The sequence below is a fragment of the Parasteatoda tepidariorum genome, chromosome 5, assembly GCF_043381705.1.
Source record: "Parasteatoda tepidariorum isolate YZ-2023 chromosome 5, CAS_Ptep_4.0, whole genome shotgun sequence".
Classification (NCBI taxonomy): Eukaryota; Metazoa; Arthropoda; class Arachnida; order Araneae; family Theridiidae; genus Parasteatoda; species Parasteatoda tepidariorum.
This window is the reverse complement of record NC_092208.1, coordinates 88842760-88868018: the sequence shown is the minus strand read 5'-3', so window position 1 is coordinate 88868018 and position 25259 is coordinate 88842760. Positions and strand designations below refer to the sequence as shown.

The window sequence follows — 25259 nt, the reverse complement described above, 5'->3', positions numbered from 1 at the left end:
AAATTTTGGCTATAATTAAGTCTATTAAAAATTGAAATAAGTGAATTGCAATGGAAAAACCTGCATAAACAAATAAATTCTAGTAAAACAAATAAATTCGTGATATAAATCAAAAATCGTCAAATAAATTCGTAATATATAAATTCGTGAAAAAAAGCGCTTTCGACAAAATACTAAAATAGAGATCTATCGACAAAGACTACTCACTTCTGCCTAGCTTATGCTCTCTCTGGTTATTTCAGTTTCCGTTTTTAAAAGCGCTATATGTTGAGCCACCTCAGCTAGATTTGGCATGTGACATTTTTAGAGGCAATCATTGGTCGATTCGCCGTCAAAGCAAACGTTGCCACCGGTGGAAAAGAAATACAGCCAAAATTTGGGAGCCAAAATATTCACTGAAATTTTTTAAAATTTTATTTGATAAATTGAAAGTAAGATTCAGGAACAATTATTGCATCTTTTTTTCTTCTTTTTTTTTAAATAAAAATTCCTAGTAAGTTAAGAAAAATTAGATAATGACATTTTAAGTTGGGTATTACAAACTTCCATATGAATTTTCATCGGCAAATAAACATTAATTTAGTGATTCTTATAATAATATATAATGAAATTTTTATTTTAAAAATAAAAACATTTTCTTTGCTTACTTTTCATATGCATCTACTATATAAATAAATGTCGTTAACCTTTATTTGCTTATACATATTTTTTCCTTTTTTTAAAAAAATTTTTTTTCCACCTTTCAAATTTAGGATTTGTTTTTCGTAAAGCCATTTTATAGCTTAAAGCAAAAAAAAAAAGTACTAATGAAATAGTTTCTATGGATACTATAGGTCCCGCAGTGGACTGATCGCTAAGACACGGTTTCCAGCAGATCACCGATGTCAAGCATCACTGACTGCGGTCAGTGTGCGGGTGGGTGACCACTTGGGTCAGCCTGCGTAGGGACCGAGGGTGTGCGGTATTGGTCCTCGTTAAACTGTTCTACCGTAAAGTGCTCGACTTCGCGTGCAGGTCGTCGGGCTACCGAAGCGGGGGTGCCATTCCCTCCGCAGAGGATCAAAAATTGTGATGGCATGTCTTCGGATCATCCTCAGGGATGTTTCTCAGACCGTCACCAATAGCCCATTGTGCAGTTCTAGTGCGACGTAAATGAACAAATCAAATCAGAAATCCAATAAGCAATAAAACAGTGGGGAGGTAAGAAACAGGCGTGAGGGGATTCGAAAGATCTCACGCTATTAGAATTTTTCAAAATATGTAATGACTCCCAAAAATCAAGTTCGGAAGATGATCAAAAAGCAGAGTTGAATGATTCAATAATGTTTAAAGGTAATTGCTGTCGGGACCCGCATGAGATAAGCATATGCGGCTTAAAAAGACGCGCATCAAGTAAATAAACGTACTAATAAAAATATACCATCGTATTCATCAAATTTGGTTTCAGTTGTTAACTTTGTCATTTAAAAGGAATTATTAAAGTTATTTGTCACTGATGGCGCTTTAAGTAGGGACAATAAGTAGCCAGAAGTCTATTAATAACATAATTGACGAGTGTTTACATACAAGCATTGTATCAGAAAACACAGAGCGATTAATATTTTTCTTTTTCCTCGAGCTGAGTTTTTATTTTCTATTGTTTGAAAGTCGCATTTATTACAATGGATGAAGATATTGAGATGAAAGAAGAGGAGGATACTTTCTCTAATTCTTCGGAACACTCTTCTTCTGAAGAAGATGTCGATGATGGAAAAATCGCCGAATTGAAAAATGAAGTAAATATTATTTAATGTTATTCGTTTTTAAGAATTCCTACTCCCAATTATTTGTCTTTTGTATATTTGTATAATTTTAATTTGTTCAATTAATTTAATTTAATCTAACATTAAAGCGATCTTAGGGTGATTTCCGTATCCTGATCTGTAGTAGAATAATCGCCAAGTCTTTGCAACTTCCGGGCAGCGGCCGGCGAGAAACTAAACAAAACATCACAGAAAGGGACCAACTCGAAGGGTATAACTCGTAGACACCCCCGGACAAACATCTACGTTTTTTTTCCTTCTGTTTTTAAATCTTTCCAGTTTAAAACCAATTTGGCGCCTTGGTGATTGTAGTTGGCATGGTAATTCATATCCCCGGAAATATCCTCTAGCAATTTTCTGATTATTATTCGTTTTCAAGACTTTAATTAGCGTAAAAAAGGGGAGATTTTTGTATCGTGATCTGTGGCAGAATAATCGCCAAATCTTGGAAACTTCCGGGCAGTTTGCCCGCGAGAAACTAAAAAAAACATCACAGAAAGGGACCAACTCGAAAGGTATAACTCGTAACCACTCCCGGGCAAACATCTACATATTTTTTTAAAAAAAAGTTGCAAGTTTAAAATCTATTGGTCACCTTGGCGATTGTAGCCGGCGCTAATCACGATACGGAAATAACCCCTAAAAAGAGAGTTTTTAAGGTTATTTCGCATTTCAAATATGTAATATTGACATTAATGTGTTTTATATCATTAAGGTGTAAAAAGATTAAAATGACAATGCTTCCACGAGTTAAATTACAAAAGAATTAGGGTCTGTATAAGGACACTTTACTGAAATCTGAATCTCAAAATATGTCTCTTCACAAAAATTTATATATCGGGGGAATTTCGATATCGTTATCGGAGAGATTTCCGCGTTGTGATTTGTGGAAGAGTAATTCCCAAGTCTTGGCAACTTCTGGGCAGTGGTCTGCGAGAAACTGAAGAAGAAAATCTCATAAAGAAACCAACTCAAAAGGTATAACTCGTAGCCACCCCCGGGCAAAAATTAATATGTTTTTTAAGAAAAATTAGCAAGTTTAAAATCTATCTAATTGGCATCTTGGCGATTGTAGTTGGTGCGACAGATCCTGATACGGAAATATCCCTTCGTTATCTGACATGGCCACTATAATTAGTTTTGCACCAAATGGACTTTAAACTTGCTCACATGTTTTTTAAAAAAAAACCACTTGAAGGTTTGGTGTGGTGTGGATACAAGTTATATCCTTCAAGTTGGTCCCCTTCTGTATTGTTTTTTAATAGTTTAGTTAGTTTTTTTGTGATGTTCCTCTGCTTCAAAGTTGGCGAGCTGCTACAGATCACAATATATGATATTTCAAAAAAATTTTAGCTTAAAAATTTGATATTACGTGAAGTTTGAATAATAACACCGTATTTGTGATTTGAAATCTCTTTTTAGAAATATTTTCCTACTTATTTTTAGAAAAAAAGGTTTGTACATTATCAAAATTTTTTTATAGTAATAATTAATTCTTTAACAAAGAAAGTAATTTATTTGACATTACACAATTCTTGAATAAACTAGCATATCTGTTGAAAATAATAGAAATCAAAATATTTGAAATAGTAATAATTTATAAAACTAAATATACTATCTCACTCAGAAACGTAAGGAATTCAAACTTTTAAATAAGCAAATTGAGATTTAAAGCTTTTTTTTATTTAATTAGCATTACATAAAATATTGATTTATTTTTTGGGGATATGTCCATAGCGTGATCTGTCGCGCTAACTACAATTGCCAAGGTGCCAAAGCTATTTTAAACTTACAAATTTTTTTGAAAAAACATTTAGATGTTTCAGGGTTGGGTTTTTGCCGTCAGAAACTGGTTTTTGACATGACAGTGGTAAAAACTGTCAAAAACCTACTGTTTTCTTTAATTTATGGCATATAGCGGACAATATATTATTTTCACATAATTGCCTTTATAAATGAATGTTGTAAATGATTTGCTATTGATTTTGCAACTATATATACATGTATTCTTATAGAAGGATATACATTCCAGTGTTTTCATCATAGAAAAAAAATGGGTGAGAATTTCTCACCCTTTCTCAAAAACAGGGTGAGANATTTTTTCTAATTCTCATTTCTGTGTAAAATATTGAAAGCAAAATTGATAAGAAAAGTTCATTTTATGAGGCTTTCTTTTTATGTGTACATGTGTTTCTCATAGCAAGATTTTAAGAATGAAAGTAATCAATCTTGACATTCTTCAGTAATGTAATATGCCAAACAAAATAATGCTTGGAAATGTTGAATTTTTTTTTTAGTATCCTAATATTTTACTCCAAATAGTATGTTTTGATATATTCATGTTGGGAAAATGCAAGAATCTGTTCTTAAATATTTTTTAACAATTTTTTTTCTAATTTTATTGCCCAAAAATGAATAAATTTTAAATTATGAAATATTTACCCCGACCTGCCCCAATTTAGGGCATACGGGTAAATGTTTATTAAAATCAAGAAAACAAAAAAGTACATAAAATACAAAAAAGTAACATTACAGAGTAACATTATGTAAACATTACAGAGTCTGATGGCAACAGCAGTAAAATAATTAAAATGCTCCGAGAGTAAAGTGGTAAAACAAACAATTATCAAATACAATTAAAAGGAGACGCTAAAATTTGTAAAGCAAGGAAAGGCAATGTAAATAAGCCAATTAACTCAAATAAAAAAACAGTTTTACCAAAACTATGGGTTTTTGACAAAGGGTTTTTTGACATGACGATAAAAACCGGTAAAAACCGTCATGTGTCAAAAACTTGCCATTGTTTACTTGGAGGTGGATATGAGTCGTACCTCTTGAGTTGGTTCCTGTTTTTTTAATTTTTTTTTTTGCGGGCCATTGCCGGGAAGTTGCCAAGACTTGGCGATCATTCTGCCTCAGATAACGCTACGGAAATCTCCCCTATTTTTCTTTCTAGGTAGTAAGTTGTTTTGGCATAAAACTAAAAAATATGTTAAACTAAACTTTAAAAATATGTATTTTTTAAATATTTAAATGAGAACTTACTTTTCCATCTTTCTTATGCCTTATTTTTTAAATTTTTTCTACATTTTTAATTTGGCAGCAAGATTTAACTATAATTTTTAAGTAGGTAGTTTAGATTAAAAAAAAGGGAAACATTCTGATGTAGTTAAAAATAAATGCCTCCATAAACCACAACCTTCCTTTCTCCTTAGATCTTTTTAAATAAGATGCTGGTGAAATCCTAGTAAAATTATATTTTTTCCACATGGACTCTTTTAAAAGGTTTGAAGCTTTATGAATTGGAGCTCCATTCTCGTGGAACAATCTATGGAACTGGGCATTCCGACTGTGCATACATTCTCAAGTTTCTTTTTATTTAAAATATTTAAACGTAACAAAAACTATTTCTGCTGTCCCTTAGCAATATCGCAGTTTGAACTAAACCTGATCTGAAATTATCAATTAATATTTCTGGTCCAGCTGTCATAAGGAAAGCAGTGAATAATTGAATAAATTAAATGAGATGCTTATCTTTCAACTGATTACGGTTTTCTGCCGAATTCTGGGTTCAATATTCTAAACTTTATCTTTTTTTATAAAAGTTTTAGCTGATGGAAACAGATACAGTCAATAATATAAATTTTAATATAAAATGATGCTATTTTGATGTAATCCTTGGCCAAATTGAATGATGAATTATAGCTCAAGTAGTATTCTAAACAGTACAAATATACTTACATCTACAATTATACAATACATCTCATATCTGGTTGTCAATTTATTGGAAATATCTATTTTTCAGATGATTTTCAACAATCAAATGGAATAAATCTCTTTTCCCTTACGAGAAAAAAAAATTTATTCTTGTGAATTGTTAAAAATAATATATTAGTAAAAAGAAATGTTTTTTTTAAACTTTTTTTATTTCTATTTGCTGCTTTTCCAATAGCTAAACATTTATAAATATTAATGATGAATATTAATATAGCTGAATAACATCTGTGTTTGAAAGGAAAACCAGGTGACAAGATTTGTTTCCCTTGATAAATGTTTTCAATAAAAATAAACCTTTCAATTCTGTTCCTTGTTTTATTTTTTTATTTTATTAAATCCTATTAATTTACTTTTAAAATTTAAGACTCGTTTTTTAATGTTCTTTTTATCTGCACTGCTAATTTTTCACATCAAATTAAAAAGTAAGAGAGAAAAATCTGTTCTTTATTATTGAAAGAGAAAGCTCAAATTATTGTCTGTTTGCTTTTATTTATTTATTGACACAAGGTTTTTTTTGGAAAGTAAAGAGATACTCCAACAATAGCAGTAAGAGAATAGTTTCTGTAAGTCTGTTGTTAACAGGGGCTGTAACCTTGAAAGTTTCACTTTTGCCCTTGAGATCATTTGTTATTTTTAAGGTGAAATTTGCTTGAGCGACGCGTCCTTGTAATGTCTGTGTAAATTCAAAATCCCGTCAGATATATAGTGTGTTTCGTGCTATGTTTTCTTTATCTAAAACGTTATGTTTGCAGAAGGTCATGAAAAAGGTATATAAAATGCATGCAATTAAAAACAAATGCAGGGGCTTGCTTGTTGCATCATAATGCCTATCCTCACGCAGAACTTCAAACCAAAGCACAACTCAAAGTTTCAAATTTAAAATATTCAATCATCTGTCATACAGTCCCGACCTTGCACCCAGCAACTTTCACATATTTCTTTACCTGAAAAAAAAACATCTTGCTGGTAAAAACCTTTATAAAGGTGATGAAATCATAACTGTGGAAAAACAAAAGTGGAAATGTGGCTCTGACAACAGGGGATAATGTTTTATGAGTAGGCAGTATTCTATTTTTACTTTTCAAAAATGCCTTATATTCATACATACAAGGTTATTCATGAAGAAGTAAATGATTTCAATGACTTATAAATTGCTAACAATGCAAGATAATATATGTCACCTGCAACAGAATTATATGGAATTTTATAAAATTTTGTTTGGGGCAATTGCAGATGTTCTATGAGTGACCCCTTAGTCAAAGGGCTCCCATGAAACTAATAAACCATATCCGCATAAAAGGGTGTTAAGGTATGTAAATACGTTACCTGTGATACATTGTTTCGAGTCCACTAGATAAACAAAAACCTTGTTTTTTTATGTAATCTTATTGGTACGTAATCATATTGAATAATACCTTAATAGGTGTTTTGGCTGCTCGATGTATTTTGTGAACTAAGAGGGTTCTCATAGAACATCTGCAAGTAACTCTATCAAAACTTAAAATAGTCCTAAACAATTCTGTTGCAGGTAACATATTAATGTCTTAAATTTTTTTGATTTATAGCGCATTGAAAATGTATACTTCCTAATGAATCACCTTGTATTTTGTCATACTAAGCATTCTAGTGATCTTTAATAAGCATTAGCTAATTAAAGGTCATTCAACGTAGAAAAAATTTATAAAATTATGGTTTATTTCTTATTTTTATATATTAAATAATGCATGATTTGTTGTTTATTTACCTTATTCCTGTCATCCAGAAAAATCTATTTTCCAAATTTGCCAAAGTCCTGCAATTTTGGATATGGAATAGTAATGGTTCACTGTAAAAGATAGTTTGTTTTCTAAAATTAGACATAAAAATAAACCGAAAGTAGTAACCTAGAAATCTTATTACAGATTTTAACTGCTAGTGCCACCTATGCTTAGCTTTATATAATTAAGCTTTCCTTTTAACTATCCATTTCCCTCCCCCCTTTTTTTTTGTTAATCATTTTGGCACAAGGATTTTGTGTAATACTTTGCTTGGAGATTTCTGAAAGATGATGCATGATTTCAAAAGACGTCAATTCTTATTTTTTAAATAATTATTTTCGTAAAAAAATTATTTGTTCTTTTTTAAATACTTCTTTGTTTTATTTAAAAAAAATGTCTATATTGTTTATGTTTTAAATTTAAAAACACCTGCTTATAGATTGAAAGTGATCCTTATGTGTATGATCGCCACGTTCAGTGCATTGATCTTTGTCGTAAGCGTGGAAATTTAGAAGAACTTCGATCTGCCAGAGAGAAGATGAGCAAGTTATTTCCCTTAACTCCAGGTTCATTATTTATTTTATTTCATTTTATTTAAAGTATTTGTATAATAATATATTTTTTCTAATTGCTTCTTTTTCATTTTTTTCAGTAGTTGTTTTATTTAATTAAAATTAAAATTTCTCTATTTTTGAACTTTTATTTTTTTCAGGTTGATTTTTTTAAAGTTTTATTTTTATTACTTCTTTTCTATATTCTATTCTATTACTTCTTTTCAATTTTATTACATCTTTTCTATAGCTTCTTTTTAATTTTTCTTTAATAGTTGTTTTATTCAATTTCAATTTCTTTATTTTTGAACTCTTAATTTTTTTTCAGGTTGATTTTTTTAAGTTTTATTCTTATTACGTATATTTGAATAATATTTCCAACAAATTGAATGGTGTCAAATATGAGCTATAAGAAAAATGAAATTAAAATTAAATTAATTTCCGAAATCTATTGATCTACTGAAGTTTCTATAAACAACTGCAACGGTGGTTTTTTAAATCATAAATTGAATAAATGTTTATGTAGTTTTAAATTTTATGCTGTAAAATGCACAATATAAATGCCAAGCAAAGCATGCATAGTAAATGCATCCATTTAAAAGATTTAAAGCTTCATTTGTAAACTGAATCTGATCATAATTATTTAAGAATTTTATTTTTGTTTTTTTAGAAACTTAGACAACAAAATGATTGAGTGCTTTAATTCTTATGTTTCTTTTCATTATTTTACTTTTTAGAGCTATGGCTTGACTGGATAAGTGACGAAAAAAATTTGGCAACTACAAAAGAACAAAAAGAAAATTTAACAGCTTTATTTCAAAGAGCATTAAAGGACTATTCCTGTAAGTTTTATTGAATTCTTTTACATATTTTCCTGTGAGGTACATGAAGTGCCAGGTATTATGATTTTGGGTTAAAATGTTAGGGAATAATTAAATTTTAAGACAAAACCTGAAAAATTACGGATATGAAAATTGACCATAACAATAAGTAATAAGTAGTCAATGATATTCAATCTAAACAAGTCTAACAGCCATTTTAATTATTTCTTGTAAAAAATCCAACTGTAACCTGGATATTTTTGTAAATTCTTTTTTTAGAATTATTAAAATTGGAATAATTTGTAAAAAAATATTCTTTATTTAAAGTTCTTGTTGAATTCCCCCCCCCCTATATATCTAACCATATTTGCAGTTTAATAATATTGTATTTTTAAAAATTAAGCTTTCTGTATAAAATAACTTTGGTTTATAATCAAAATTAAGATATTAGATGGTGGACTATATAATTGATGTGACTCTTAATAAACATTATTTCATCGAAATTTTAAATTTTTCTAATTTTTGTGCAAAATATTGCTTTTATCTATAGTATTATAATACCTACACGTTCACCCTTTTCCTAGTAAATTTTTTTTCTTCAAAATATAATATGTGGCATATTTATTATTATTTTTTTTGTCAAAATGCAAGTTTTATTGCTTATTTAAAAAAGTATTATGTTTTTTTTAAAGAAATATTGTTGAGCATAGCAAAAATATCTCCAATTTTATTGAAATTTTCCTGAGAAACCCGGAAAAGTCAAGAAATTTTATGTAAAAAATTGAGTGGGAATCCTGTATTTCATTTATCTTCTCAACAAAGAACCTAGAAGTAATTAACATAAATTTTTTTATTTTTAATTTTTGTACCGATCTCAAATTTGTCCTTTAAAGCCCGCAGGAAATATAACTCTCCACCAACTTTATTAACTTTTAAATGTCGAAGCAAAGCTATTTTCCCAGTTATGTTTTATACGACCGTTTCCTGATAACTTCCGAAAATAGAAGATAAAAATTACCAAAAAGGAGCTTTGTTTACATAAATGTAGATAACATTGAAGGTTAGCTGGGGGTCAAGAATCGAAACCAACACTGGGAATCTTTTTTTATTGTGTGCATTATGCATTTGATTACTTCTTATCCAGTTTATTTGTATAGTTTAACCTCTAAGAAAGACCGCCTCTGTGTAACGATCTCCTCTATTTAGACCACTTATGGAAGGCATGGAATTTTTTCCATAGAATTTTTGTTGAAGAAAACCTTAAAGAGAGACCATCAAAACCTCTCACAGTGACCTGAAAAGGTCAAATAAGAAAGCACTAAAAAATATTAAAAAAAAAAATATATTACATATATTAACAAAACAAATAAGTAGACTCAAATGTGTCATTCTCTTATTTAGCGAGCTCTTTTTGACGATCTCTGAAAGAGATCTGCAACCTTATATCGTAGTCAGAATGCACTAAGAAATACCATAAATGATTTGTTTTTAGAGTTGAAAGTTAAATTAGAAAAAAAAGTTATTTTCAAGGAAACTAGGCATCTTTTAAGCAAACAAACATCTTGATCTAAAGTTATCGAATTTTTATGGTATGAAATAAAATGCAAACTTAAACAAAAAACATAATTGTTTATTTACTTAAAATAGCTCTATAATTATAATTGGGTAAATTTGTTTTTACGCATAATTTGGGATCATTTTTATAAGTTTTATTCAGCGATCTGGTTTTCATGACGTGGAAAAATCATGTACCTTCGATAACATTTTGAAGTCAATAATGGTTAAAAATAGTATCTACCACTAGATACTATTTTTAGAAAAAATACAAAAATGGTAAGAATGGATAGAATGTGCAAAATGGACAAAAATGGTTAGAATGGACAAAAATGGATAGAAAAAATGGTCTTTTATTTAAACATATTTCTCAAAAAAAAAAGAAGAATTCTCTGAGTTTTCTAGATGTTAATATTTACAGCATTTCTGTCATTTATTGTATTATTTTTATATTAATTTTAGCTGTTCAATTATGGCTAGAATATTGCCTTTATTCTATTGGCAATATTGGTGAAGAGTGGGATGTCGATGGTCTTGAAGTGACACGTACGGCGTTTGAAGACGCAATCACAGCTGTTGGAATCCATGTCACACAAGGGTGTTTAATATGGGAAGCATACAGGCAATTTGAGAGTGACTATCTCAGCATTTTAAAAGTGAGTATTTATATTCTGGTATGTTTCAGATTGTTTTGCACTTATTGTTTAATTGCGAGTGTTCATTGATCTGGTTGTTGTTGTCGTCGTTGTAGGCCATTAAGGCAAGGGGTGGGATTGTTCTTGTTTTCCAGTGGCGCCTTCTATGGCCAAGAATTCGACTTCTGCCGCACCCATATGTCACACTCATTTATAAAGCGGACCCATTCATACATCCATTCATTCATCCACAGATCATAATTTTGACCCTGACCAGAGAACGATCAATCTCCAATTCATTACCCCCAGACGTATTATTTGTTATGGGAACATGGAGGACTATGTTACCCAACAGACTTAACGTGCACCAGTCACCATTTACTACATGGTAAGTCTTCGGCCGGCTGCATTCAAACTTCTGTTCTAAAAAAAGTAAGCCTAGCTCCATGCGAACCAGGCTGCCCCGGCCTCACTGGTTTATGTGATTTATACCACAAAATAATTGCATTCAGTGCCTATAAATTTTTTTTACTCAAATTTACTTTATCTAATGTGAATTTGATTTTTTGGTGCATAAAACTCTTTTAGATTGTCATTCATTTTTATTTTAAAAATAAATAAATCTTGCAGATCTTTAAAACATTTATGCAAGGTCAGGAATTTTTTTTCTTTCATTTATTTATTTTTTAGAAATTGAGATTCAATAGCTTTCTGCTTATTAATTAAAAATTAATGTTTGCTTCTAAGAGTCATAGTAACAAAGATATAAAATTTATTAAAAATTCATTTAGTAGCTTATTATAATTATTTTTCCTTTTAATTTCTGTTTGGATGGGGACTCCAGAATTTGACTGCAAAAAAATGTCTATAGAGATGCTTAACCAATAGTTATTTTTTGCTGATTGATCATTTATGAATAATCAATCAGTCAGTTATAGCAACCAATTGGAATACATTTAGTGTAAATAGTGTAAATAATTGGAAATAGTGTACTAGTATAATACCATAATCAAAAACAGTGTAAATAATTGGTTGCCATCAACATCTACAATATCATAGCAATTGATTAAGTGATAATAGCTTAGACATCTCTATTAGCCCCTGGCTTAAGTATCTCTATTAAACAGATTGCATTTATGAAGGTCTTTTTGATGAAACTAACCCGTATTTGCTTTACATGGAGAGGAAAACTATGAAAACTTCCCACGGTTAGCCTAACAGCAAGGGGACTCTAACCCATGATCCGTCTACCACTGAGTATATTTTTATGTCAGCACTGTGGTCGGTGCGAGTCTGGTGCGGAATACATATCAATGAGCCATTGCTGGCATTCGAATCCGGTTTACCTCCTTGGAAGGCAGATGCTCTATCTCCTGAGCCACCTTGGCTCAAATGGTACTAATTGAAATAAAAATAACAGAGTATGTGTTAAAAATAATAGAAAAATCGTACTAATTCATTTAAAAAAAGCATAGTAAATCGCCATACTATTACTGATGCCTATGATGCTTAATTAATTTTGGTAATAAGTGCTAACTGAAATAAAATAATAAATTTTGTACTACAATAAAAAGCAAAATTATTAGAGATGTGGAACTAATAATTTGTTTAGGAAAAAAGTAAAAAATTTCCATACTATTATTGAAGCTGATGATGCTTATTTACTTTTGGAGTTATAAGTACTAATTAAAATAAGACAATAAGCTAAATACTAAAACGCAAAATCATTAATTAATTGCTTAATTTTTTTACCCTTTATGGAGAACAGATTTTCAGGTATTTTTTAATAAAAAAGTAAAACGAAAGTAAGTGTTTTTCTTGAACTTTACTTTAGTTGCTAAATTTTGAGTTGTTTTACTCATAGTTTTTTGTTTATATGCTCACAAAATTGATTTAAAAAGGTTCTTCTAATATCCGACAATTTCGATTTTCTGACATATCTCTAGTTGTGGAGTTGTTGGATAAAGGGGGGTTCTACTGTATATTTATACGATTTAAAAAAACAGTTCCTTTTATTAAGTCATACTTTTGTGGGGAAGTATAGGAAGTATTTTAAAGCTTTTTTTTTAAAAATATATTGACTCTTCTATATGTTGAATCTGATTATTAAGTAACATTCAAATTGCTATAAATGCCTATGATATATATTCATATTATATGATATAACTCATGCAATTAGCAATACCTTCTGGAAGAAATGTGGAATCTTTTTATATATTTCATTATATTTTTCTAAAATCAATTTAATTATTTTATTTCTTTTGAATAATATTTCTCTTAGTGTATTAATAGTATTTCTTATTTATTATGTTTGTAGAATAAAGGGGCATCTGATAATGAATTAAAAGAACAAGAAGAAAAGATATATAACATCTTTAGAAGGCAGCTCTCTGTTCCTTTATTTGGTAGTTATATTATCTTCAAAAGGATTTTTGTTTTATTTAATTTTAAGCTTTCTGTTTATTAGATTGCTCGACCAGAATTATTTAGGAGCCAAAACAGTTCTATTTTCTTCTAATTTCAATGTTTAAATCCCATTTTAGTTGATCAATGGTAATTAGTTAACATTTTGGTTATGTTGCAAAAAGTTATAAATTTGTAAAACAATAATTGTTATTTTCAAAATGTGCTAAGGAGTTCAATCTTCTTTTGATGACTTTNTATAATAATAGATTAGTACACAATTGTATGTCAACACATTATTTATTATCTTAAACTGTCTGGAATTTATAATTAAAGGGTTGCTCTTGCGTAAAATTTACTAGTGTAGAAATTCAGCTTTTTTGCCTTTTGGCTAATCTCATCCCTGTAATATGGAAATATATATTAATAGAGCATTTGATAAATTGTTTAATGTATAATCAATATGATTGTTTGAATTTTTAAAATTCAGCAGATAAATTTTGCATCTGAGCATTTAAAATATAGTTCTTAGAAATGTAAATTCTTTAAGAAAAATGTCCCCTTACGTTTAATACATAAATTATGTCATTAATTCAACTTAATTTACATGCTGTGATCCATTTCTTTTAGCATAATAAAGTTTTAAAATAAAGTTTTAAGATTAATTATTTATATTCAAAAATTTTTTGATTTCTTTTTTATACATTTCAAATTTTTAAATAGTTTTGAAATCTATTGGAAAATATGATCAAATATTTATTATTGTCTTTAAATGTAGACATGTGTTACGAAAAATTAAATATTTAATAATAATTAGTAATCTTAAGTAAAACTTATATGCAACTGAAAACGATTTATTTTTACCATTTTTTATTTTCTATTATGTATAAGACTTTTTTTGAAGTTGCAATAATTTTTTACGTATTTAAATTCTAAAATGTATTTTTATCTTGCAATGTAGATACTAATCTGGTAGCAGAATTTACCGATTTCGATCTGCAACTCAATATTCATTAGCAAAGCAAAATTCTACTATGATAAAACTTGTGTTTTTAAAAATTTATGTTACTTTAGTTAGTACAATAATACTTTTAAAAAACATTGATTTAATATGGATACATCATGAAACTATTTAATGAGTTTCATGAAACTATTAAAATGAAAAAAAAAAAGATTTTTGTCTCATTTTATTATTATTTTTTTAAATTTAAATGAAATTTTATTCTATTTTTAAGTCGTTCTGAAAGTCTTCTCATATACGAAAATTATATTTAATTTTAAATTTACTTAATATTTAACTTATTTTATATAATATTATACTTATTAAATAATTTTACTATTATACTTATTTTGAGTGATACTTTATGTTAAAAAATAAATATTAACTAATTTTTTTTGTAAAATAGTGCAATTTATTTAAAAATTAATTCATTCATTTTCTTTTGTTTTTAGACATGGATAAAACGTATGAAGAGTTTAGAGAACTTTTTGATGAGAACTCTCACCCTGATATAAATTCAATTGAATATTCATATAAGAAAGCCTTGCAGAAACTGGATCAAATCGCCGTTCATGAAAATTCTCTTGTATGATTGTGTTTTGTTTTACATAAGGGCAATTTTACCATTTACGATTATTGTGCTTGCAAATTATAGTAAGCATATAATTCAGTTAAAAAAAAATTTGATCAGTTGTAAGAATCTTAGTGAAAATAAATTTTGATGTTATTTACTTTTATTCCAATTTTAAAATTCAGAAGTTTAAAATTTTTTAAACATGAAACACCTAGTTTTTATTTTTTTTTTTTTTTAAACTTATGAAAGTTACCAAAAATTGAAGCAAGTCACCCAGATTTGTTAATCGAATTATGCTTTTAAAGTCTGCACGTACGTAAATTGTGGAATTGCCCATATAGTGTTGCACATTTTTGGTATGTCTGTTTGGCATGTTATCCAATTTTAAGTTTGATGCTAAACATGGGAACAGTATTAGAAATGTAAAGAAAATTGCTATTGATATTGAAATATGTCTGAGCTGAAAGTAACATTAGTTATTTCTAGACAGATATACAGTGTAACGTCCCATATCCGGACGTCCCTTTCCNATTATACGGAAAAATCTATTATACGGACTTCTGGGAGTCCCACCGATTCCGGATACGCGACTTTACACTGTATCTAGATTATCATTATATATCATTATCAGATATATCATTAAGATGTATTAAATGCTGTGAGATATAACCTTATTACTACACCTAAGCATTGTAAAATTCGTGTATGTTAAGTTTTAATGGCGTAACAAGCAAATAAGATTTGATTTTAAACTTACTATTGAACATTTATGTAAATTTCATATAGTGATTCTATTAATGTAGATTCATTTATAGGCCATTAGAATTTTGACCATTTGGTTAATTTGGAATATAATCACCTTCTTGATCCAGATATTTAATTCTGAAAATTGGTATCATGTATTTTAAAGTTGAAAATCTGAATAAAATTTCTATTTTCAAGTTGACTTTTATTTAAATGAAATCATTTTATAATTAAAATTTAGTTAATGAACTAACTTTTTTTTCTCTTTTGATTTTCAGTACCAGTCAGAATCTCCTCACTATGAAGAATTCAAAGAATACATTAATTATGAGAAAAGGAATGGAGATGCTAGTCGTGTGCAAAATGTGTATGAACGTGCTTTGGTTGAGAATTGCTTAAAAGAAGAATTGTGGTTAGATTACACTAAATATTTGGTTAGTGCTGCAATGCAATTTATCTTAAATATAAATTTCAATGACATTTTGAAATTAATTATTAATTATACATGAAGTTCTTAATGATGAATTAATTCCACTTAAAGTTCTTAATAAATCCATTGACAGTTCTTAATTAACTGTTTGATTCCGTAGACAGTTCTTAATTAATAATCAATTCCACTAATAATTTTAATTTATACTTAATTTTACTAACAGATCTTAATTAATATTTTATTCCTCAAGTTCTTAACTCCCATGATCAACTCAGTTTTAATAATAATCATGAATATTAGATCTAATTTCTCTTTAAAAATAGAATTTTTTTTTTAAAAAGTTAAAAATTTCAGTTTAAATTTGAAGTGTTTTTTTTAAAAAGAAAATAAAGAAATATTTTAATGTTATTAAAGCTCAGGTAGTAGAATTTCCTGTTTTAACTTCAAAAATTAATGTTTTTCTGCAACCTCGAAACAGCCAGATAGAAATTATAAAAATTTCTTTTTGATGCTATACTTATAGCGATAAATTATTTTGGGAAGAATTAATTATCGAAAGTTCAATAGGTGGGGCAAATGTGAAATTAATACTAATAAAACATCATAAGTAATCTGCAATTTCAAATTTACAAATAAAATAGTAGGTTTAGATTTTTTTACTGCTTTTAATTTTTTTAATTTCTTTATTTCTGCTTAGATACTAAATTTTTTTTTTGTTTTAATGTTATTATTATTTTTTTACAATAAGCGAAAAACTGAAATTTCCACTTGTTTGAATTAGATACTTCAGTGATTATTGAGACTGTTCTTCTTCTGTTTTTTTTTTAAACTAAGCAAAGTAGTATGGTTTTATATTTTCTAAGCATTTTTTTTATCAAAACAGAACAAAAAAACAATAAAATAATAAACACTTATGTTCTAGATCTGTTTTCATTGTAAGCCTTTAACACTTTTCTGTAGATATTTTTTAAACAAAATAAATTAAGAATGAAAAATGCTATTTATTTTGGGGTTTATAAAACTCGGGCGACATGGCAAGTTGAGTTAGCTGGCGCTTAATATTTTAGTAATTTAATAAACTTAATGTTAAAAAATACTACTTTCTTCTGCATAACATCTTAGCATTTTGCTCAATTCCTGTTCCCAATACCACTTGAAAACTTTCTAGATACCACTGATTGAAAACCACTGATTTGTACTTAAAGAATAAGAAACAAGATTAAATTATTAAAATCACTTGATATTTTTTAAAAAATCATTAATTTTAGGATATTAATTTAAGTTGTAATTTTTTTTACACTATGTAATTAATGAGGTTGTGGTCATAATTATTATTTTTTTATTTAAACCTATTTTAGATGCAAACATTAAATATTTTAACCAAATATATTTTTGAATGATGTTAAGTATTATTATTAATACATTTTATCAGAGCTATGATTGAAAAAGAAATCTTTTTTAAATCCAACAAATCCAAATTTTTTTTTTATTCCTTTAAAAAAATTGTCAATCTTGGTAAAGAACAATTATTATTTTTCGTTTTATACGTTAAATGTAATTTATTTTATTTTACTCGTATGATTCAGGACAGGGATCTGAAAAACAAAGACATATCATTGCCTGTTCATCAAAGAGCAGTTAAAAACTTGCCCTGGTGTGTACAAATATGGGTTAGGTATGGAAGAGCATTGGAACAATATCACGAACCACACGAAAAAATAAGAGGTAATTAATGGAAGTTTTATCTTAATAGGTTTGCAAGATTTAAATTTGTTTATTTTGTATTCTTTTTTTTTAATTATCCAAGCATTACATATTGTATACAGTTTTCTATGGTTTTTTTAATTAAAGCCATTTGAAAATAAAAACCAAACAAGCAAAAAAAATTTCAAGCATTATTATTTCAGGAAGCAAATTTATTTTCAGATTCTACATACGTTTCTCTTATTTTCAGCATAGCTGCCAAGTTTTTTTCATACAAAATTTCTGTCTGCTCCGATAACCAAGAGGTCACGTCCGTTTTCATGTATTCGTAATCGTTCTAGTGATAACCTCCAAAATGGTGTTCGAAATATCGGAAAAGATGAAAATCACTCAACGCAAAGATCAGAGCTGTTGGGAGGAGGGATCCAAAACTTCCCAATCAAAAGAGTCCAATAAAGCTGGGATCTGAGCTGCGGAGAGAGTCTTTATCATAGAGTAGAAAAATTCCCCGTCAGCATGGCAGAGCATTTTGCTATATCACATATCGTAACTTTACAAATCTGCCAGTGAGTGTATGCAGCTGACAGGTTTTTTGTCGACTAAAAACACATCACTGACTGTATCTTGTGTGTGGCGAGCGATTTGTTAAATTTGAACATTTTAAAAGCACAGAACTGATCGTGCAAGTTACCTACACAGCTGAAACTGAGCACAGGTATACAACAAAACGACCCTTACTTGAAAAACAGCCCAATGTTAGTGCAGGGTGCGTAACGTTTTGAAAAATGTGCTTAAAGGTGCTTTTTTTCGATTTTGGTTTCTTAAAAGCCCTTAAAGGTGCTTTTTTAATTGGATGTTTTTAAAAAGTGCTTAATATTGTCTTTTCCGAAATCAGCTATTTTTTTCTTTTCCATGTTGATTTTCGCCATTAATTATACAAAAAGACATTATTTACAGTGTAAGAACAGTTTCAAATTCCGGTCTTATTCATACAAAACTGTAAAATGAACTTGGAGTGCAGAGGTTATAATAAGTTGCTTTGGGGAAAAGTGTTTTTTTTTACAAGAAAATTATTTTTTTATTTTCAGTAGTTAAACAAATTAAGGGATTGGATAAATTGCAATTTGACACATTTTTGTTTAAAATTATTTAATATTTTCTACATCAAAATTTGGGTTTTAAACGGTAATTTTCAAAACAAAGAAAGTTTTATGTTAATATAATTCTAGAACGTAATTGATGGAACGCTTGTAATTTTACATATAGGTTAATTTAAAATTTCTTCATATTTATAATAGCTGATAATTATCCTTAAAGCCAAAATTGTGATTTTTTGACAATTTTCAAAAACTATGTCAAAAGTGTTTTTTTTTGACAAGGCAGTTAAAGCCGGATAAAACTGTCAATTGACAAAATTTGCCAACCTTTCCTGATTATGATATTTTTTTAAGTGCTTAAATATTTTTTGAGTGCTTGAAAAATGCTTAAAAGGTGCTTATTTTTTGTTGAAAAATTTGGTTACGCACCCTTTAGTAATATGAAATATTAGTATTAGTAATACGAAAATTGCATGCTTGTGGCAAGTTAAAAATTACTAGCTTTCTGTTATTACTATAATTTTTTTTTGAAAAAGACATTTTTTTCTGTTGTTTAAGGAAGAAATATTATGTGAAAAAAGGTTAAATGGAAAACATTTTTATTTATTTTTAGTACCAGTGCTAAAAAGTAATATAAAAAAAACGTTTCCTTTTTAAAATCATAATTCCTTATTTTTTATATACTCATAATATTATACGAAAAGGGTTTAAATGGAACACATTTTTCGTTATTTCTTATATCAATACAGAAATGTAAAAGTGAATATCTTTTCCTTCTAACAATATTAATTCCTTATTTTTATAAAGCAACGTTTGAGCGACCCCTGGCTAAGTTATCTTCTTCCCAATGAAAGAAAAGTTCTATTATTTATAGAAATCCTGTTGCACATTTCCAAAAAAAATGTGCTTTTTGTTGATGACACATTCATCTTCCTTCTTATTTTCTTTCTTAACTCTTTATTCAATTCACTATTATCAATGTTATCAAAAAGTATTACCATTCATCTCATTATCTTCTTGGAAACTGAAAAACTTCATAATTCAGTCTACATTCTGTAGGCAAAAGCAGTCTATTCCTGATATCTATTTTAAATTAAAATATTTGTGTTTTCCAAACTAAAAAGGATCTATGTCTGTCTAAGTTTTTAGTCTTTTTATTGCTATTTTAACATTATATGCATTTGCTTATATCAGCCATCTCATCTACTGTCAGGAACTGATTTTTCCTGTATTCTTTTTATTTAAAATTTTTAGTAATTTTTTTTGAGAATAATTAATTAGTACAGCCAAAAAAATTCTTTCTCATTTTTTACATTTTTTTTTATTTAGAGAACTTTTTCCCCTTAAAAAGTATTTTGCCTTAATTTTATAGTCATAAATTCTTCATTTTCTTTAGTGCTATATAAAAATAATAAAATAAAATAAACCATCTGAACTAGTGGCCGCAATGATATATAGGTCTAACAAACTTTTATTTTATGACCCCCAAATAAACAAATTAGTGCAATAACGAAGTTAGCTTTCTTGTGTTTTTGAAAAGCTGTGTGTAAAGTTGATGCACTTTGTTTTAAATGCATAATGTCATAGTTTTTGAAACAGATCTAATTTTTTCTATTTGTGATGTGTGCCTTACTTTTCTAGAAGATGTCTCATTTGCCATGAGTAGGGCCCTATAAATTATGCGGAAATTTTTTAAAAATTATGCGGCTAGGATGCGGCGATTTTTAAAAATTATGCGTCAAGGATGCGGTGTCTTTTAAAAATTATGCATGCAGGTTGCGAATGATCCAGAAAACAATTGAAACTGAAAAAAAATCTCTTAAAAAAGTTCAACTTTCTTTCCTGTTTTAATAAAAAAAAATTTAATGAATACAGTAAAGATTTCAACTAAATTACCTTCTTATGTATTGTACATTCATTTTCTACATCAGAACAATTATTAAAGTTTATTAAAATGGAGAGAAGTTAGTCCAGAAGCTGCGTTTTCTTTCAAACTCTGTCTTTGTTTTGTAAAAATTTGGCCGTAGCAGGATACAGCTCTTTCACAATCTACTGAATTAGGAAGCACTGAGAGCACTTGTTTTGCTTTTTTTGTAAGTTCTGGAAATCTCTCTGAGACTACCTCTGAATTCCAGAATCTAATTAAGTCCTGGTTTGAACATTCTTTTACATATTCTTTGTAAGCAGCATACTCGAGTTTTATATCTTGACCACTCATTCCTGGAATATTCTTGAATACATCGTCGTCTTCAATATTGAGGTTGACTATTTGTTCTGGATCGAAAACTCGAGCAGCTTTCAAGAAGTTTGATGCAGGTTGACTAAACTTGGGCTCGCGTTTTTTGAGTACGTCTAGTTCTGGAGACTATTAAGTATTCAAATTTGCAATTGTTTTGTGAAACACTTCTTGAAGAAATACATTGCTTGAATCTTTTCGTGAGTATGATGCCTGAGAATTACATCGAAGTTTAGACAGTAGATCAAAAATCTTATTGTAAGCTTTGTGAATAGATACACCACATGTTTCGAAAAAGAGAAGAGTATCCATTAATATCTGACCGTGTTCTGCGATGAACTGAAAGTCTTTGCAAACGCACTTGCTTTCCACCAAAACTTTGCACTGATTGAGACAAGCAGTGTCAGGAGTAATGTTTATTTCACTGCTAAAAAATTCTATGTAAACTGAAGATGATGGCGACCTATTGAAGATGATGGCGACTGATAAGAAGCTATGTGCCGAGGGAGGGGGGAGATTCTTGGAAAGATCTGACCACCGGACCAAAAAGATTCTTGGAATTGAAAAAGAAGATATATTTCAATTGAGAAAAAAAACCCTTAAGGAGAAATTTATCTGGTAAACGAATACATTTTGCTGAAAAATAAAAATTATACGGATATGCTGCGATTACGCGGAAAATTGTAAATTATGCGGATAATTGTGAATTATGCGGGTTTCCGCATCTTCCGCATCTTCGCATCATTTATAGGGCCCTAGCCATGAGTGATTTACATCAAATACTGTATCTTAATATTATTATTTTTTTAAATCAGGGTCTGGCTGGCCAGCTAGGTGGGCCCAGCCCTAAAAATCCCGATGGCTTTTTTCAGATTTAGCTCATATGAAAAAAGCAATCTTTATACCCATCAAGTGTTTTTTTTCTCACATTTTACAATTTCTAATCAATTTTCTTTGCAATTATCAAACTAAATTATTGTTTGAAATTATCTAATTATTGTTTTATAAATTTAATTTTTGTAACTTTTTATACGTAATTATATCAAGCAAAACATATTTCAGTCTTTTGATTTTTGCAAATGAAATTTAATATAAGTGAATAAATATAAAATTTGTAATTATAAAAAATGCATCATTAAAAAAAACTTATTTCTAAATTATAATTCATTACTTATCTATAAAACAAACTATGTGAAATATACTTAGCCACTGCACTTATTGCACTATTTATTTGGATTGGAAACCCTTTAGAGTTTGTTAAAATACATCAACTGCAATTAATGTTAAAATGCATCAATGCAATTCTGTATTAACCACAATTCTCCATATTTCTCTGAAGCAAAGTAAAATCAATAAATTGATTGGATTTAATTTCTAAAGCTTTTGATAGTTTTAAAATTTTCCTTAAATAATAATTACTTTAGTGTATATATATGAGTTTTAAATTATTTGTATTTAATAATTATTTTAAAGCATTAATATTGACCTGCTATCCAGATATATATGGTCATATTTAGTTGGTAAGTTGAATGATATGTGACATAATCTATATAACACAAAATTCTATATGGTGCAGTCTCATTTCTCAAGTTTTGCACTAATAAGATCTTCTGTACATTATATATATCCAATATTTTAAAATGAATTTGAGGTATGATATTTTTAGTCTGAAGGAAAAAAACCCACCAAAATATGTCCCATTTTATTTTATTGGGCGGGCTGCCTTCAAAAATGTTTGGGGAGAACACTGCATTATTTGAGTGATACATTTTGATAGCAACATAGAAATTAATTAAAACAACAACAGATTTTAGTGAAATATCTAAGTATTGAGACATTAAAAAAACTGTTATGCATTGTTTTTTGTTTTGACTAAAGTTCAATGTTTGAATGTAAAAGGCAGTCTGTTGTTTTTATAGTATGTACTTTTTACTTTTCTTAGATATGTTTGAAAATGTTCTTATGACGGGTGGATTTGTAGAGGAAGAAAAATTTAAAGAACTTTGGCTTGCTTACTTGGATTATTTACGACGTAGGATATCTACTGATCCAGAATCTGGTAAGCAATTTCTTTTTTGTTCATTGCTTGTGAGTTAATGCCTGACATTTTTTATCGATATTTTCCTCTTATTTATGGTGACCTTGGTATGCATGAAAACACAAGGAAAATGTTTCCATCGGCAGTTTTATTTTTATTAGAAAGCTTTTAAAAAACTAGCTTATTAAAGTGTAATGAAAGAAAAGTTGAATATGCTTAAATGTGTTCTATTCATGCCTAAGAATTTAACTGTAGCAATTTTTAAAATTTTTTTCCCTTTTACTTTTTTAAGAATGTACGAAAGCTGAAAAATTAGTTGCATTTTCTTGTTATTCAATTCACATTATTCGTACCTTGTTTTAAGGCTGAAAGATTACGAGTTTGAATGGGTTTTATTTATTTTTATTGGAAAATAAAGAATTAAGTAAACAATTGGGAAATAAATGGATTACTTTTTATTGTAGGATTAATAATATGATGTTTTTAGTTAATATGTAATGAATAAGTACTTTACATGCAGCTTTTCTTGTAACATTATTGCAATTGTAGTTTCCCTTTGCACATAGCTTATTTTTCACACTATTGTGCACATAGCACACATTTGATTAATTTTGTAATGAACTCAGTTTTTTAAGTTGTTTATTACATATGTTACTATTCACATATACAGGTGGTTATCAAAATAATGGAAACACTCTAGATTTCGAAGGCTTGGGAATCGCTGTTCTGCCATAAATGTTCACTTTATGAAGGTATCTCCTAACTGTAATTGTTGACACTGGAGAATCCAGATGCTGATTGAGCTCTGCGGTCACTTTGGCTGCAGTTGTTTTCTTTTTAGACATTACAATCCGCTTCAATACCTGTCGGTCTCTTTCATTCAGCTTCTCCTTCTGTCCACTATTTTGCTTTGCTGAGCTTGTCTTTCCATTCTGTGTGTATGCTGTCATGACTTTAGACACCGTACCTCTAGAAACTCCTAAAAGCTGGGATGTCCAACTAGTCGGGGCTCCTACAATTTGGCCTCTCTGAAAATCTGTCATGTCTGACATTTTACGCTTTCGACAAAAAATCAAAACGTAGACAACTCTACTAAAGCTCTCTCATACCACCTAATATATGTACTTTTTATATTCAAAAAACTGGTAGCTTAGATTATATTTTAATATTTTAATGCTTATGAAGCGAATTCTTAAAGGTTCCTTTTATTCACAAGTGTTTCCATTATTTTGATAATCACCTGTACATGTTACACATGTAACTATACAAATGATATTTAGAATGCAAAAGAAATAAAAAATATGAATATATTTTATAATTTTTAACTTTATTCTTAGTTTTATGAAAGTTGATTTCATACATTTAAAAGCTATATTAAGATCTCTTATTTTCGTAAATTGAATTTTTAGGTATCACTGATTTAAATGAAATAGAAGCTGTTTTCACTAATGCCACAACACAAATGGCTCAGTGTAAGTAGTTTTTTTTTCTGAATGGAATTTAGTTTGAAACTGTTCTGTAAATATATTTTTTATTTTGATGTTCATTATTTATGTGCAAAGCTGCCAATAAAAGTAAAAATAACTTTTTAAGCAACTTTCATTGCTACCGTAATTTCGCGCGTATAGTCCGCGGACTATCTGTGTTTAAAATGCGAATTNAAATATTTTTTTTATTTTGATGTTCATTATTTATGTGCAAAGCTGCCAATAAAAGTAAAAATAACTTTTTTAAAGCAACTTTCATTGCTACTTTATTTCTTTAAAAATTATTGATTCTGTCCAAGTGGTAATTTAGATGATTCAGAAATATGATTTAGCAATGAGGAAGCTATATGCTCTTAAATTCTTTTATTTGTACTTTTTACTGTTACAGATCTTCTTTTTAATCAGATAGCATTTCTATTATTTTTAAGTTTACTTAGTACCAGGGCTAAAGAGAATACAAGGGCTAGTTCACTCCGCTCTTAGAGCTGAAGCTACGATTTCCCTCCTCATGACGTCACTGTGTCCACGGATCTCGGAGATCGCAAGCAAAGATATTATAACTTTGCATCTTTCTCTTTGTAAAAATAAGTTAGACTTTTTCTGGTTATTAGCCTTCAAACTTTACGTAATTAACACATTATTTCCGTTC

At 28.6% G+C, this 25259-nt stretch overlaps 1 protein-coding gene across 1 annotated transcript in view; it reads left to right on the top strand.

Moving 5' to 3' along the window:
- Positions 1 to 1522: 1522 nt before the first annotated feature.
- Positions 1523 to 25259, top strand: part of LOC107436566 (RNA-binding protein 4F) — a 59724-nt gene continuing 35987 nt past the window's right edge. Inside the window, exons 1-10 of the mRNA XM_071181099.1 lie at positions 1523 to 1775; positions 7776 to 7902; positions 8625 to 8729; positions 10725 to 10918; positions 13215 to 13302; positions 14753 to 14886; positions 15897 to 16052; positions 17635 to 17773; positions 23028 to 23144; positions 24533 to 24595. Coding sequence (XP_071037200.1) covers positions 1662 to 1775; positions 7776 to 7902; positions 8625 to 8729; positions 10725 to 10918; positions 13215 to 13302; positions 14753 to 14886; positions 15897 to 16052; positions 17635 to 17773; positions 23028 to 23144; positions 24533 to 24595 — 1237 coding nt within the window. The 5' untranslated portion in view covers positions 1523 to 1661. The remainder of the gene's footprint in view (positions 1776 to 7775; positions 7903 to 8624; positions 8730 to 10724; positions 10919 to 13214; positions 13303 to 14752; positions 14887 to 15896; positions 16053 to 17634; positions 17774 to 23027; positions 23145 to 24532; positions 24596 to 25259) is intronic.